Source organism: Ylistrum balloti, unplaced genomic scaffold, assembly GCF_031769215.1.
Source record: "Ylistrum balloti isolate Yb309-2 unplaced genomic scaffold, AGI_CSIRO_Ybal_v1 Utg371796, whole genome shotgun sequence".
NCBI classification, from domain to species: Eukaryota; Metazoa; Mollusca; class Bivalvia; order Pectinida; family Pectinidae; genus Ylistrum; species Ylistrum balloti.
Genome location: NW_026782896.1, coordinates 229,151 through 244,990, shown reverse-complemented (window position 1 = coordinate 244,990; position 15,840 = coordinate 229,151). Strand labels below are relative to the sequence as shown.

General features: G+C 36.6%; 1 protein-coding gene across 1 annotated transcript in view; it reads right to left on the bottom strand.

The window, feature by feature from the left end:
• Positions 1-15,840, bottom strand: part of LOC132563612 (muscle-specific protein 300 kDa-like) — a 224,432-nt gene that overhangs the window by 68,021 nt on the left and 140,571 nt on the right. Inside the window, 8 exon segments of the mRNA XM_060228353.1 lie at positions 288-614; positions 804-1,296; positions 1,961-2,103; positions 2,886-3,091; positions 5,916-6,036; positions 9,312-9,638; positions 10,479-10,686; positions 11,204-11,322. Of these exon segments, the coding sequence (XP_060084336.1) occupies positions 288-614; positions 804-1,296; positions 1,961-2,103; positions 2,886-3,091; positions 5,916-6,036; positions 9,312-9,638; positions 10,479-10,686; positions 11,204-11,322 (1,944 nt within the window).

Here is a 15,840-nt window from a genome sequence, read left to right as displayed (position 1 = left end):
GGTTATTGGTCTCTATGGTTACCCATCAAATAAACCCTCTATCTAAACAGGTTATTGGTCACTCTAGTTACCCATCATATAAACTCTCTATCTAAACAGGTTATTGGTCACTCTAGTTACCCATCATATAAACCCTCTATCTAAACAGGTTTTTGGTCACTCTAGTTACCCATCTAATAAACCCTCTATCTAAACATGTTATTGGTTACTATGGTTACTCATCATATAAACTCTAGACTTTTCCACTTATCTATCTACCAATGTTAAGTTGACATCTGTTGATATACCTTGTGTTTGTCCATAGCCTGGTCCACCTTAGTGGTATCCATATCTAGTGTATTACAAGCAGCAAGAACATCCTCTTTCTGTTCCAGCCAAACGATTGCTGCTGATATTGTATTTTCATATTCGTCCTTGTTGCGCTGAAGCATCTCACACTGTTTGGACTTCCTGTCTGCAGCTTTCTTCAGTTGCTCCAGCTCCTCACGCAGTGTATGCGACTCGTCAAACACCTTTCGTGCATCTTCAGTTTTACTCTCAATGCTCAATTGTTGTGCTTTGTCACCGAGAACAGTGAGCAAGGGTTCAGCTGTGGTTACCTTTTCAGACACAGCCTGTAATTCAAAGGTCAAATAAACAAATACAGCCAACAACTGGTATGTAAACAGTACTGGTCTCTAATAAAGACACAAAGGTTTCATTACACTCCAGCCAAACACATTTTTGTCTCTTTTTTTTCGAATTATTTACTGTTTCTGCTGGACCATAAACAGACATTTAAAAACCAAATCATTTGTTCCTACCTTGAGTTTTTCCACTTTGACAGGAAGAGGAAGACTTTGTTCCTCAATGTCTTTAACTTCCTGTCTGTACTCTGTTGCCATGGCCTCTATGGCAGATTTCTGGTCAGCATACTGCTGACGGAGAGCGATGGCTTGTTGACATTTGCGGCACTGCTGCTCAACTTGGTCCTCCAGAAGTTCATACTGGGCTGTCAGCTGCAGGATCTCATCTGCCTCCGAGTTCTGTCCTGTGTTCCTCAGGCGCTCCACTGCCTGGTTTAGCTGGGCTATGGATGGTTGGTAGGAGGCCATTTTTTCTCCAACAGCTTCATATCTACGGAGCGAGTCTTCTGCATCATCTACAGTAATACCGAGAGGTTTATTTATCTGACGCAGGTCGTCCTGTATGGCCACTAACATCTCCTGTGCCTTCTCAATCTCATCATGGACTTGACTTCGTGTGGCTATAGCACTTTCCAGGGTAGCTAGGCGACCCTTCACCATGGAATCAACCCTAAAACACACCAATTAGCATTTGTTTTAATTCACTTCCTTTAGTATTTGGCTATGCTAGTAAATCAGGACATATCATTGTCAGTAAACAATGACCAAGCCGGCGTATAACAATGGTAAGTAGGGGGAATAGATATCTGTGGATCAGGGTATAAAGTGTGATTCTGAGCCAACAGTGGTGTTGGCTCTATTGTCAGCCTACATCATAATACCCAGACATCAGGAACAGTTTGCTGGTATGGTCATTCAACCAACACTTGTTGGTCCCACATCAGAGTCCTTTCCCGGGAGAATCAGATCCACTATCACCAGAAGATACTCCTGTTAAACACGACTAAATTTCAACACATATTCGCAGAGTATCTTTTCAGCCATTTGGTGAACTGACCTCTTTTTCTCCTTAACCCCGAGAGATCAGCCTTCCATTTCTACAATTTTCAATCCCAACCTCCTGAGGTGACTTCTGTAAGTCTCAACATACAGCATACACAATAAGATATAAAGGGAGGCCTACCTAGGAAGACAGTGGGTCAGCATCTGACAATGAACCACAGAAGAAAGGTGACAGGAGTTTGTTTTAAGCTGAATTTATAACTTTTTTAACTGTGTATGTGGATACATCACAGATAAAATAAAGTTGTAGTGACGGTGTCCTGTGTACTCACTTTTCATATCTATCTGTAGTGGTCTTGAGAGTCTGGTCCAGTCTGAATTTGTCCGCTTCATAAAGGGAAGGGTACATTGTCTGGCCACGGTCATTTATTTCCTTGATTAGAGATTCAAACATGTGGGATGTATTGTCCAGTGTCTGTAAAACAAAAGTTCCCCCATAATAGAAGTCTTAATCAACAGTGAACAAAATTAACTTATTCTTACATATGGTCCAACACATTATCTCTCACTCAGTCTGAGGGTGGGCTTATTACAGGACCATGACATAAAGCATTTGTTTGTAAGATTCCAGAACAGAAATAGAAATGGGTTGGCTTACTACCCGACATGGGCTTATTGTTCATTAATACTTAGAGAACTACAACAAGCTTTTCTGTCATTCATCAGCAAGTGACACAATGGAAGATGTAGGAGACCTCGTGGGACGGACAATATGATTTCTGATGGATGGCTTAGCCAGGAAGCTTCCAACACAGCTAATACTTGATAAATGTAGTAAACACCGCCCAGATCCCATTACAGTTAATTAATATTGATGTTACATACTTACCTCAGCTTACTGACAATGTTCAATCTCCAGTCTTCTATACCAGATCATTAATAATGAAATCTTTATTAGCCAAGCCAATCCACAACACAACCTAATGACCTACTGCCCTCCTGACCCCTAGTGACCCCTCCTGATCGCTCCTGACCACTACTGGTCCCTCCTGACCCCTAACAACCCCTGACTCCTCCTGATCTATTCCAAATCCTCCTGACCCCTCCTGGCCCTTACCGACCCCTACTGACTCCTCCTGATCCCTCCTAACTCCTCCTGACCCTTTCTGGTTCCTTCTGACCCCTACTAACATCTCCAGATCCCTCCTTACTCCTCCTGACCCCTTCTGACCCCTATTGACCCCTCCTGATCCGTACCTTATATTGCTTGTACTGTTCGTTCAGTACTTCTATTGCACAGTCTACACATGGCTCTGTTGCACATTTCATCTCGGTTTCCTTGCACCATCGTTCAACCTTGTGGACATCTTCCTCCATTACCTTCCGAGAGGCTAAGCTGTCCTTCAAACGACCTTGAGACTCCAATAAAAGGGACTTAAGATCATCATACCGAGACTGCACATCTGCAAAGTCAAACAGAATAAACGAGGATAACAGATGGTTTATCATTGATAATATAATAACTAGTTCTCAGTAACAAACCACCTTATTGTTTAAAAAAATTTTCCTCTACGACATAGGCTCCAAAACATTCCTTTCTTTAATTATTTTATAAGGAGATCCCAGAGAGAGCTTTATGGCACCCGCCATTATCTGATCTTAATTTAGTCTTTAAAAAATGGATCTTTTTCCTTTTTTCTCTTTTTTCTTAGTTTTAGCTCATTACTATATGAAATTAACATTATAACGTTTACCTGTCACATCAGAAGTACAGCTCAATTCTCATCAACAATACATGTTACATCCCAGTACTCTGAACAAGAAAACCTACTATTTCCCTGTTAAAACCTATTATGTCTATTGCCTATTTTTAATCTACAATGATATTAATTCATATTAATTCAATACACCCTGGTAAGGAAAACAGAGGACATTTCAATTATATACATCACACTGATATTATCTGGTATTACTCTACTCACAGCTAAACAAAAGACACAGAAAGTGTAGTCCTTATTAAGGAAGTAAAATTAGAGCAATTATATCAAATTTTAAAAAAACATGCAACTCAAAATTTATGAATAAATTGAAGTAAAGATGATGCATTATTTGTTGGTCTTTATCTCATAATAAGCCAGTTATTTAGGAGAAAAGCCAAAATTAGTTAACACCGTATACCTCCTGGTAGCTGCTGGGTCAGAAAAACAACACAATTACACATCATCACTATATGAACTCTCCAAGTTTCACTTTAACCTTAACAAAGATTACAAAAAAATAAAAATCCCAAATATTTTTTGAAAATTGTAGCAAAATGCATTTCATAAGTTACCACTGATCAGTACAAAAGACAAGATTACACCGAATCTACAAATCAATATTTTTTTGTGAAAATCTGTGCAGAAGATATAAATAAGGGGAAAAAATCATATATCGAATATGTAGGATATGAATGGGTGATTTATTTATAAATTGGTTAGATAGGGTAGCACCACTGGCTGGGTGTATAATTAATATTCCAGGTAGGTTGGGAAGCACACCAGTCTGATTTCACTTTTATTCTGTAGAGGAAGGTAAGCATCATTCAGTTAATATAACACTTGTATTAAATTCTTGGAAAGAATATACTTATGTTTATAGGGCAATATGAGGAGGTTCGTTTGGTCATAAACACACTAGATTAATTATTAATTATGAGGTGGACAGGTCACTTACCATTAACAGCTGTGGTGGAAATAAATACTGATGAAAAATGTCATACACAAATCTCAAGAAAAATCTTAAAGTCTCAATACACGTCACATTCAGAGATCAGGAAGTTCAGTGGTATAAATAAACTGTAGAAATCCTGAAAACAGGCCCTGTGTACCTGTAAATAAACCCTGTAAACAGGCCCTGCGTACCTGTAAATAAACCCTGTAAACAGGCCCTGTGTACCTGTAAATAAACCCTGTAAACAAGCCCTGTGTATCTATAAATAAACCCTGTAAACAGGCCCTGTGTATCTATAAATAAACTCTGTAAACAGGCCCTGTGTACCTGTAAATAAACCCTGTAAACATGCCCTGTGTACCTGTAAATAAACCCTGTAAACAGGCCCTGTGTACCTGTAAATAAACCCTGATAACATGTCCTGTGTACATGTAAATAAACCCTGTAAACAGACCCTGTGTACCTGTAAATAATCCGTGTAAACAGGCCCTGTGTACTTGTAAATAAACCCTGTAAACAGGCCCTGTGTATCTATAAATAAACTCTGTAAACAGGCCCTGTGTACCTGTAAATAAACCCTGTAAACATGCCCTGTGTACCTGTAAATAAACCCTGTAAACAGGCCATGTGTACCTGTAAATAAACCCTGATAACATGTCCTGTGTACCTGTAAATAAACCCTGTAAACAGGCCCTGTATACCTGAAAATAATCCGTGTAAACATGCCATGTGTACCTGTAAATAAACCCTGTAAACAGACCCTGTGTACCTGTAAATAAACCCTGTAAACAGACCCTGTGTACCTGTAAATAAACCCTGTAAACAGACCCTGTGTACCTGTAAATAAACCCTGTAAACAGACCCTGTGTACCTGTAAATAAACCCTGTAAACAGGCCATGTGTACCTGTATTAATAGCATGTACCCAGTAAATAGTCCCTATGAATCTGTACTATACCTTAAAGTTAGATAAATATATACTGATCTATTCCATTGTCTATCAATACCATTACAAAAATTTGTATTAAATAATGTATATCAAATATGGATATTTTGTGTAGATAAAATTATTGAATGCAGAACTTTTATCTTTTGTTGTCACACACAGATCGGTCGGGTTTAGCAGTCAGTCAGCAGCTTTTGTTAATGTCTGTTTCATATGATATGTAAATTACACAAGGTAAACAATTGTATCTGACTCTTTGAATGGTGTTATTAATAAAACAAATTTAAATATAAGTATTAAATTCATATTGTTTAGTCCATATGATCAAGTCCAATGGAGTAGAGGAAAATTATTCATAATGGGTTTCCACAATTTGCCTCAAATTCCATTAAATTTAGGGTTTTATGTGCAAAACAGCTTAAAAGGTAAATTTTAAAATATGCTCTGTATCCTTTAAGCAGGTCCCAAGTTCCAAGGCCCCTTGTACCTGAAAATGTACGCTATAAACAGGCCCAAGTACCTGTTAATATACCCTGTAAACAGGCCAAATGTATCAGTTAATGCACCCGATCAACAGGCCAAAATTTTCTGTAAACAGGTCTAATGTACCCGTAGGTGTTAGTTACTAACCTGTAAGTTTATGTTGAAGTTCGGCAATTCTCTCTGGTGGACAGTCAACCTCTAGAGTTTTTGCTTGCCTGGCCAGACTCTCAATGTTAGGTTTGTAGCCCTGAACTTCGGACAAAAGAACCTGTATCATACCGAAATAAGCTGTATCTCATCATACTTCAGAACATAATCGTTTGTATAGAAGCATATTACTGTACGTCTACAAAACATCATAATAGCCATAAATGCCATCACAAGACAATATTATTCTGTACCCATGTTGCTGTAATCATTATGATTTTAACTAAAGGAAACTATCATTTTGTTTATCAACAGTATAATTTGTCCAGTGGAATATCATCACAAATGTGTTTTACATATGTTCATGTAATAAGTCTCAAGCTGGTTCTTATTCCCTCAATATACAGGTAATAGAGAGGGCAAGATTTCCAAATCTTTTTTGTGATACAAAGATGCATACTAAAGTTATGGTAATTATTACTAAAATGAAATTCACAGTTCTGCAAAATAGTGTAGCTAGTTTCAGGTTTCTGCACATTTTCTTAAGTGACATTCAACTATATCAGTTATTTTGCATTTAACATATGTATTTTTATAAATCTAAAACATTAAATATATATATGTTTGTAGGTCTAAACCATAAAATATATGTATGTTTGTAGGTCTAAAACATTAAATATAAACATGTTTGTAGGTCTAAAACATTAAATATATATATGTTTGTAGGTCTAAAACATTAAATATATGTATGTTTGTAGGTCTAAAACATTAAATATATGTATGTTTATAGGTCTAAACCATTAAATATATATATGTTTGTAGGTCTAAAACATTAAATATATGTATGTTTGTAGGTCTAAAACATTAATCATATGTATGTTTGTAGGTCTAAACCATAAAATATATGTATGTTTGTAGGTCTAAAATATTAAATATATGTATGTTTGTAGGTCTAAACCATTAAATATAAACATGTTTGTAGGTCTAAAACATTAAATATATGTATGTTTGTAGGTCTAAAATATTAAATATATATATGTTTGTAGGTCTAAACCATTAAATATATGTATGTTTGTAGGTCTAAACCATTAAATATAAACATGTTTGTAGGTCTAAACCATTAAATATATGTATGTTTGTAGGTCTAAAATATTAAATATATGTATGTTTGTAGGTCTAAACCATTAAATATATGTATGTTTGTAGGTCTAAACCATTAAATATATGTATGTTTGTAGGTCTAAACCATAAAATATATGTATGTTTGTAGGTCTAAACCATTAAATATAAACATGTTTGTAGGTCTAAACCATTAAATATAAACATGTTTGTAGGTCTAAACCATTAAATATATGTATGTTTGTAGGTCTAAACCATTAAATATATGTATGTTTATAGGTCTAAAACATTAAATATATGTATGTTTGTAGGTCTAAACCATTAAATATATGTATGTTTGTAGGTCTAAACCATTAAATATATGTATGTTTGTAGGTCTAAACCATTAAATATAAACATGTTTGTAGGTCTAAACCATTAAATATATGTATGTTTGTAGGTCTAAACCATTAAATATATGTATGTTTGTAGGTCTAAACCATTAAATATATGTATGTTTGTAGGTCTAAACCATTTAATATATGTATGTTTGTAGGTCTAAACCATTAAATATATATATGTTTGTAGGTCTAAACCATTAAATATATGTATGTTTGTAGGTCTAAACCATTAAATATATGTATGTTTGTAGGTCTAAACCATTAAATATATGTATGTTTGTAGGTCTAAACCATTAAATATATGTATGTTTGTAGGTCTAAACCATTTAACATATGTATGTTTGTAGGTCTAAAACATTAAATGTATATATGTTTGTAGGTCTAAAACATTATATATATAAATGTTTGTAGGTCTAAAACATTTTATATATAAATGTTTATTTAGAGGTCCAACACTAACTAATCAACATTAAATTACACAAATATTACCTTCACAAATTTATTCATTAAAGGATTAAAAAAAATTGAGTATTCCTTCAATTCCTGTTTATAACAATATAACATTGTAATATGTGTCACGTGCAGTATATTTATCATTTGTGATTTTATTTATGGAGAAGAGTTCATAAGTTGCTAGAACTTGTCTCAGATCTATTTATCTTATACTGATGATAAAATATGTTTGAAAAAAAGCAACAATACAACGGTAGTATAGTGTATAAATCGTCCATGCTACCATTCAGCCAATATCAGGATGACAGTCTGTATACTAATAAACAAGGACTTCATTATTGGCGGATTTCAATGATCAGCTTTGTGGGGTCACGGTCTGATTAGTGGTGCTGATATGTCATACCACAGATATTTATAATCAGTCGATACACAGAAACATTATGTAGTAGAGTTTGTGTTGAGAATCATACAATGGAAGACCTCTATTTACCACTGATGACAGGTGTCAAACACATAGGTACATATAGGATTCCTACAGCCCTCCAACAACTCCAGGAACCTTACCACCCAAGGATTCATATAACTTCAGAATTCCTTAAAGTTATAAGCATTCCTAAAACGCTATCATTCTTAAAACTCCAGCATTCCTAAAAACTCTATCATCTTAAAACTCCAGCATTCCTAAAAACTCCAGCATTTCTAAAAACTCTATCATTCCTAAAAACTCTATCATTCTTAAAACTCCAGCATTCCTAAAAACTCCAGCATTTCTAAAAACTCTATCATTCCTAAAAACTCTATCATTCTTAAAACTCTATCATTCCTAAAAACTCTATCATTCCTAAAAACTCTATCATTCTTAAAACTCTATCATTCCTAAAAACTCTATCATTTCTAAAAACTCTATCATTCCTAAAAACTCTATCATTTCTAAAAACTCTATCATTTCTAAAAACTCTATCATTCCTAAAAACTCTATCATTCTTAAAACTCCAGCATTCCTAAAAACTCCAGCATTTCTAAAAACTCTATCATTCCTAAAAACTCTATCATTCTTAAAACTCCAGCATTCCTAAAAACTCCAACATTTCTAAAAACTCTATCATTCCTAAAAACTCTATCATTCCTTAACTCTATCATTCCTTAAACTCTAGCATTCCTAAAAACTCTATTATTCTTAAAACTCCAGCATTTCTACAACTCTATGACTGCAGGCTTCATACAATTGTAGTATTCAATCAAACAATATCATGATTCCTACAACTCTAGGACGTTTCTTATCCAGCATTGAAATAATCAAGCATTGATATACTGCTAATTCCTGTAATCCCATGTATGATTTAGGTCAACAGCTCAGTAATTATGTAACAGGGTTACCATCATTCCTTTAAGTATGTGGATGATAGATACGCTAGGGTTACTATACCAATTTTAGCTAGCTTACCTTACACTTGTCCAGTTGTTTCTCAGCTTCAAAGCTCTGTAGACGGATTGCCTCCAATTTATTAGCATCTCTATCTTTATTCTGTAGCCACATGTTGATGCGATTGAGACTAGTCTGAAACAGTTCCCGATGGCCAACATTTTCTGCAAGCAGTTTTTGCTTGTCCACAGCTAGGGTATAAACCCTCTGGTGGTCTGTGTTAATCATGGTCACCCATTTCTCTACCATCTCACGTTCTTTACGGGGCAGATCCTGAACCAGGGCCTCGACCTTATGGCTAACATTGTCTATGGTCAGTTGTCGCGCCTCCAGCTCAGAAACAAGCTCCTGCAGTGACAATGAAGACTTAAGACACAATTTCCAGGATAATGTTGATGACATTATTTAATGGCTGATACCAGTAAGAACGATTCCTCTGGATGTTATGTAAAAGATACATTGTACAAAAAACCAAAAACAACTTTTATCAACTGCTTTAACACCTAGGTATTCGCCAGTCAAGGCACTGTCCTGTGGGAAGATGACTGTAGGAAGACTTACCAATTGTGACCTTTGACCCCAATAACAGAGTCAGTGGAAGGTCATAGGCATTGCCCTTTGTACCCAAAAAGTTATATATATATATATATAGGTAAACTACAAGTCACCCTCTCACATATCTTCTCTACATTAACCAATGGAGGACCCAATATGGAGTGAATAAAAAAATAAGCCACCCCATACTCCACCATGACTACATGCTCCAGCCCTAACATGGCGACCATATACTCTATCACACCGGCACATTTTTCTCCCCAACTTAACTCCACCTTAAGTGGATTGTGACTCCTATTTACTAAGCAACTTCAATAAATTCAAGCTAAAAGCAATAGACATAAGACCTCAAGAAAAAAAATCATTGAAATTAAGTCTTTAATTATATAATATCATAAAAAAACCAAATCCACATTTACCACTTTGATGTCTGTGGTGGCAGAAGCTCTTTTTCTAATAATCACATTGGGTAACAAGGTGACTAAGTCTTGTAGATTGAGGCAGGAACAAGTCTGACTGTGGGAAAGCATACTTTTCCTACAGATAATTTGTAAGTGATGAACAAATATTTTCTTAATAACCCCTTTCAATCCCTATAAATATGAAAATATGATTTGAAACAATATAATTTACCTTCTGTTTTGTGAGCATCACTTCTGCATCCTTGACGCTATAGCCAAGGGGCGTATCCTGTGTTAGCTCTGCCTCCTTCTCACTGAGCCATTTCATATACGTATCAACCTCACCCTGGATCTCTTCCAGGTTTGTACCCAGAATTCTGTGTTTCCTCTGGCTCCGGGCAGCTCGTGCTTGTACATCACTGTGGCGTTTCTCAATCTCTCTACCAAAACAAGACGAGTACAATGTTATACCAGACAGGAAATTTAATTCTTTTCACTGTAAACAAAAGCCATTGTATTGGCATCTCTACAATTGTCACAAATGCGAAGAAGATTGGTGTAGTTGTGGAATAATGCTGTATATTTTCTTCATACACATTCATTAACTCATTAAGAATTAAAGGACAATACTCAGGACTGTTCTTTGTTGTACAGAAATTCCTGTATCGAAGTATATCAAAATAACGAATTTTACACAATGATCCTTCGATCTAATTTTGACTTTTTAACAATGCTTGAAATCCCCAATGCTCGAAAATGTCAATTTGCAATGAGGTTGTCATTCAATATAATGACCAATCAGATATCAATAAGAGATTTTTGTAGAATTTTTTTTCTAATTTTTTGGTCCGTCTTAGAAATTAACAAATACAATTTAGTGATAGTGATAACAACATAGATTGGAGTTCTGATAATCAGACAAGGGTTTGTCTGTATTCTGACAACTGGAAAAATTACTTGATCTGTCCCTCCACCAGTTCACGGTCGGCTTGGCTGACGCGCTTGAGGGTATCACCAGATTTTGTCCGCAGTCCATCCACAGCATCTCGTCGTTGGTCCAGCTGATCAGACAGGTTCTAAATCAAAGTAAAATATAGCATGTAATACAAAAATGCATTATTCTAAAACAGAAGTACAACAAGAGTGCCGTGGACACAATATACGCTGCCACAAAATATATCAATCTTACAAAAATCAATGAACCGTAAAATTGCCCCTTCATGCACATCGAACCATTGTATTAGTGACATTGAGCAAGTTTTATGAAAATCTGATCATTAGTTTAGGAGGAATTGCGTTCACAAAGCTCCACTAAGAACAAGCTACAGATACAAAGTTGAAAATGGCATAAATTTTACAAAAATCAAAGAACCAAAATATTGCCCCTTCATGCACATCTACCCATTGTAGTAGTGACATTGAGCAAGTTTTGTGAAAATCTGATGATTATTTTAGGAGGAGTTGCATTCATAAGAAATGGACGTATTGATGGATGTACAGACGGACATATGAAGAAGATGATGCCAATATACGATCGCCTCCGGCGGCATATAAAAATGCATTACTCTATAACAGAAGTACAAAAATGCATTACTCTATAACAGAAGTACAAAATGCATTACTCTATAACAGAAGTACAAAAATGCATTACTCTATAACAGAAGTACAAAATGCATTACTTTATAACAGAAGTACAAAAATGCATTACTCTACAACAGAAGTACAAAAATGCATTACTTTATAACAGAAGTACAAAAATGCATTACTCTACAACAGAAGTACAAAATGCATTACTCTATAACAGAAGTACAAAATGCATTACTCTATAACAGAAGTACAAAAATGCATTACTCTATAACAGAAGTACAAAAATGCATTACTCTATAACAGAAGTACAAAAATGCATTACTCTATAACAGAAGTACAAAAATGCATTACTTTATAACAGAAGTACAAAAATGCATTACTCTACAACAGAAGAAATAAAACATTCTTATTCAAAATCATTACAGCTTTCTCATTGTGAGTAGGTACAAAGACCATTTTTAACAGATATGTTTTGTGGAGCGGTTTGTTGATGAAATATTTCAGTGAAGAAAGTTCATCCTGAAACTGGTGCTGTCGGAAAACTCTTGCTATAAACATTTTTGCTGTAATCAGTAGTGACAGAAAACAGCTATATTTCAGCATGTGATCAATTTTTAAAAAGGTTTCTTTCTTATTTACTTAAATATTTCATTTTAAAATATTGATCACTTTTCAAATGAGTGATTATGTTTGGTTATAACAAACAAGTTTATTTATGAAAACTCATGAAATTACTTTTCAATTGTATTGAAATGTAGAGCCATACTGCTGTTTCCAGCAATTATTTTGATATGCATCATCAAGCACAATTCGGCTTAATTTCATTTCAAAATATATATACCTGTATTAATAAGAGATTATATTTGTTGTAACAAACAAGTTTATTTATGAAAATTCATAAAATTACTTTTTAGATGCATTGAAATGTATCATATTTCCATTCAGAGCAGTTATTTGCATTATCAGGCACAAGTCAGCGTCAATTTCAATGTCACGTAAACAAAGATTGGATAATTCTAAAAACAGTTGAACTTTTAATAATCTGAATTTTCAGTAAATATTACAGGGTAAATTTTCCAAAGGCTTGCTACTTCTGCCTTTCACCCTTGCCAAATTACAGCTTTTGGTTAAAGACACTGACCATGTATTCTCTAGAAAACTCACAAGTAGCAAAGCATAAAGATGAAAGTGGGAAGATAAAATCTTGATTGAGACATCACCGATAAAACCTCCAACGACCACCTCCCCGGACAAAATAGGCCAATCAAACAATACAAAAGTCAAAATAAATTTTATTGTCTCCGGTACAACAGTACAGGTGGACTATAATAGAAAGTTTGTGGTATTGACAAAGGTAAATGGATTGTCAATGTCAGTACTCCTGTGATTAATCTATTGAACAGGAATTGTAGAATATACTGGAATACCTCAGATGTTACATTTGGGTAGTAATTTACAAACATTAAGATCTTCATGGGATACTATAACACAGGATGCTACAATTACCTATAGATAAAACCATCAAAAGAATTGCTAGTGACCTGAGATATCAGCCCTTTCACCTCTCTCTCACCTTTTATCAACATACACAATATGTTAATTTTATGCTCAGTGTAGCGTGATATTATGTGATGTCAGCTTTGATGTAATGTCAGTTGTTTAAGATAGAAGTGTAACAATATCCCACAGGGTAGGCAGGACAAAGTCTGGTACTACAGGGTAGGCTGGACAAAGTCTGGTACTACAGGGTAGGCTGGACAAAATCTGGTACTACAGGGTAGGCTGGACAAAGTCTGGTACTACAGGGTAGGCAGGACAAAGTCTGGTACTACAGGGTAGACAGGACAAAGTCTGGTACCACAGGGTAGGCTGGACAAAGTCTGGTAACACAGGGTAGGCAGAACAAAGTCTGGTACTACAGGGTAGGCTGGACAAAGTCTGGTACTACAGGGTAGGCTGGACAAAGTCTGGTAACACAGGGTAGGCTGGACAAAGTATGGTACTACAGGGTAGGCAGGACAAAGTCTGGTAACACAGGGTAGGCTGGACAAAGTCTGGTACTACAGGGTAGGCTGGACAAAATCTGGTACTACAGGGTAGGCTGGACAAAGTATGGTACTACAGGGTAGGCTGGACAAAGTCTGGTACTACAGGGTAGGCTGGACAAAGTATGGTACTACAGGGTAGGCAGGACAAAGTCTGGTACTACAGGGTAGGCTGGACAAAGTCTGGTACTACAGGGTAGGCTGGACAAAGTATGGTACTACAGGGTAGGCAGGACAAAGTCTGGTACTACAGGGTAGGCTGGACAAAGTCTGGTACTACAGGGTAGGCTGGACAAAGTATGGTACTACAGGGTAGGCTGGACAAAGTCTGGTACTACAGGGTAGGCTGGACAAAGTCTGGTACTACAGGGTAGGCTGGACAAAGTATGGTACTACAGGGTAGGCAGGACAAAGTCTGGTACTACAGGGTAGGCTGGACAAAGTCTGGTACTACAGGGTAGGCTGGACAAAATCTGGTACTACAGGGTAGGCTGGACAAAGTATGGTACTACAGGGTAGGCTGGACAAAGTATGGTACTACAGGGTAGACAGGACAAAGTCTGGTACTACAGGGTAGGCTGGACAAAGTCTGGTACTACAGGGTAGGCTGGACAAAGTATGATACTACAGGGTAGGCAGGACAAAGTCTGGTACTACAGGGTGGACTATCACAGGGTAGGCAGGACAAAGTATGGTACTACAGGGTAGGCAGGACAAAGTATGGTGCTACAGGGTAGACTAGACAAAGTATGGTACTACAGGGTAGGCTAGACAAAGTATGGTACCACAGGGTAGGCTGGACAAAGTATGGTACTACAGGGTAGGCTAGACAAAGTATGGTACTACAGGGTAGGCTAGACAAATTCTGCTACTACAGGGAAGGCAGGACAAAGTATGGTACTACAGGGTAGACTATCACAGGGTAGGCAGGACAAAGTCTGGTACTACAGGGTGGACTATCACAGGGTAGGCTGGACAAAGTATGGTACTACAGGGTAGGCTGGACAAAGTCTGGTACTACAGGGTAGGCTGGACAAAGTCTGGTACCACAGGATAGACTAGACAAAGTCTGGTACTACAGGGTAGGCTGGACAAAGTATGATACTACAGGTTAGGCTAGACAAAGTCTGGTACCACAGGATAGACTAGACAAAGTCTGGTACTACAGGGTAGGCTGGACAAAGTATGGTACCACAAGGTAGGCTGGACAAAGTATGGTACTACAGGGTAGGCTAGACAAAGTATGGTACTACAGGGTAGGCTAGACAAAGTCTGATACCACAGGGTAGGCTGGACAAAGTCTGATACCACAGGGCAGGCTGGACAAAGTCTGGTACTACAGGGTAGGTCTACCCTAGTGGTCTAGGTTTACCCTGACCAATACAGCTACCCTAGTGGTCTAGGTTTACCCTGACTGATCACTAACAACTACATTGCTGGAAATACTACTGTTGGTATGGCATTACATACCAGCAATACAGAGGCTGATCAATTTGACATACATCTGATGGTGTATATAGGTACATTGTATACTATAATTGATCTGTGTTCAGGTAAATATTAATATACACTACCAGGTAAACTAGACATACTGACATATATATCATCAATATTTCACCACACAATGCACTTAGCTTGTCCATGTTCAACTTCATGAATATTCATTGCTGTTTGAGGAGGGTCCTGACTGGAACCTGTCATGCTATATTTATCCTGCTGCAGTAACTCTGAGGATTCCATGTTTTTATTACCTTGGATGAATTTTACCCAGTCACTCTCATTAATTTAATTATTTAACCATGATAAGTGAACAGCCACTGTTGTGAGAATCAGACAAGCAACCCACACACAGACTGAGTACAGTGTAGCAACCATTCCTCATCCAATCCCCTGATGAAAATTCTAGGAAAATACCAAGAGATCTAATCCTTTCCTTTAAGAAATCAACTAGTCGACTCTAAT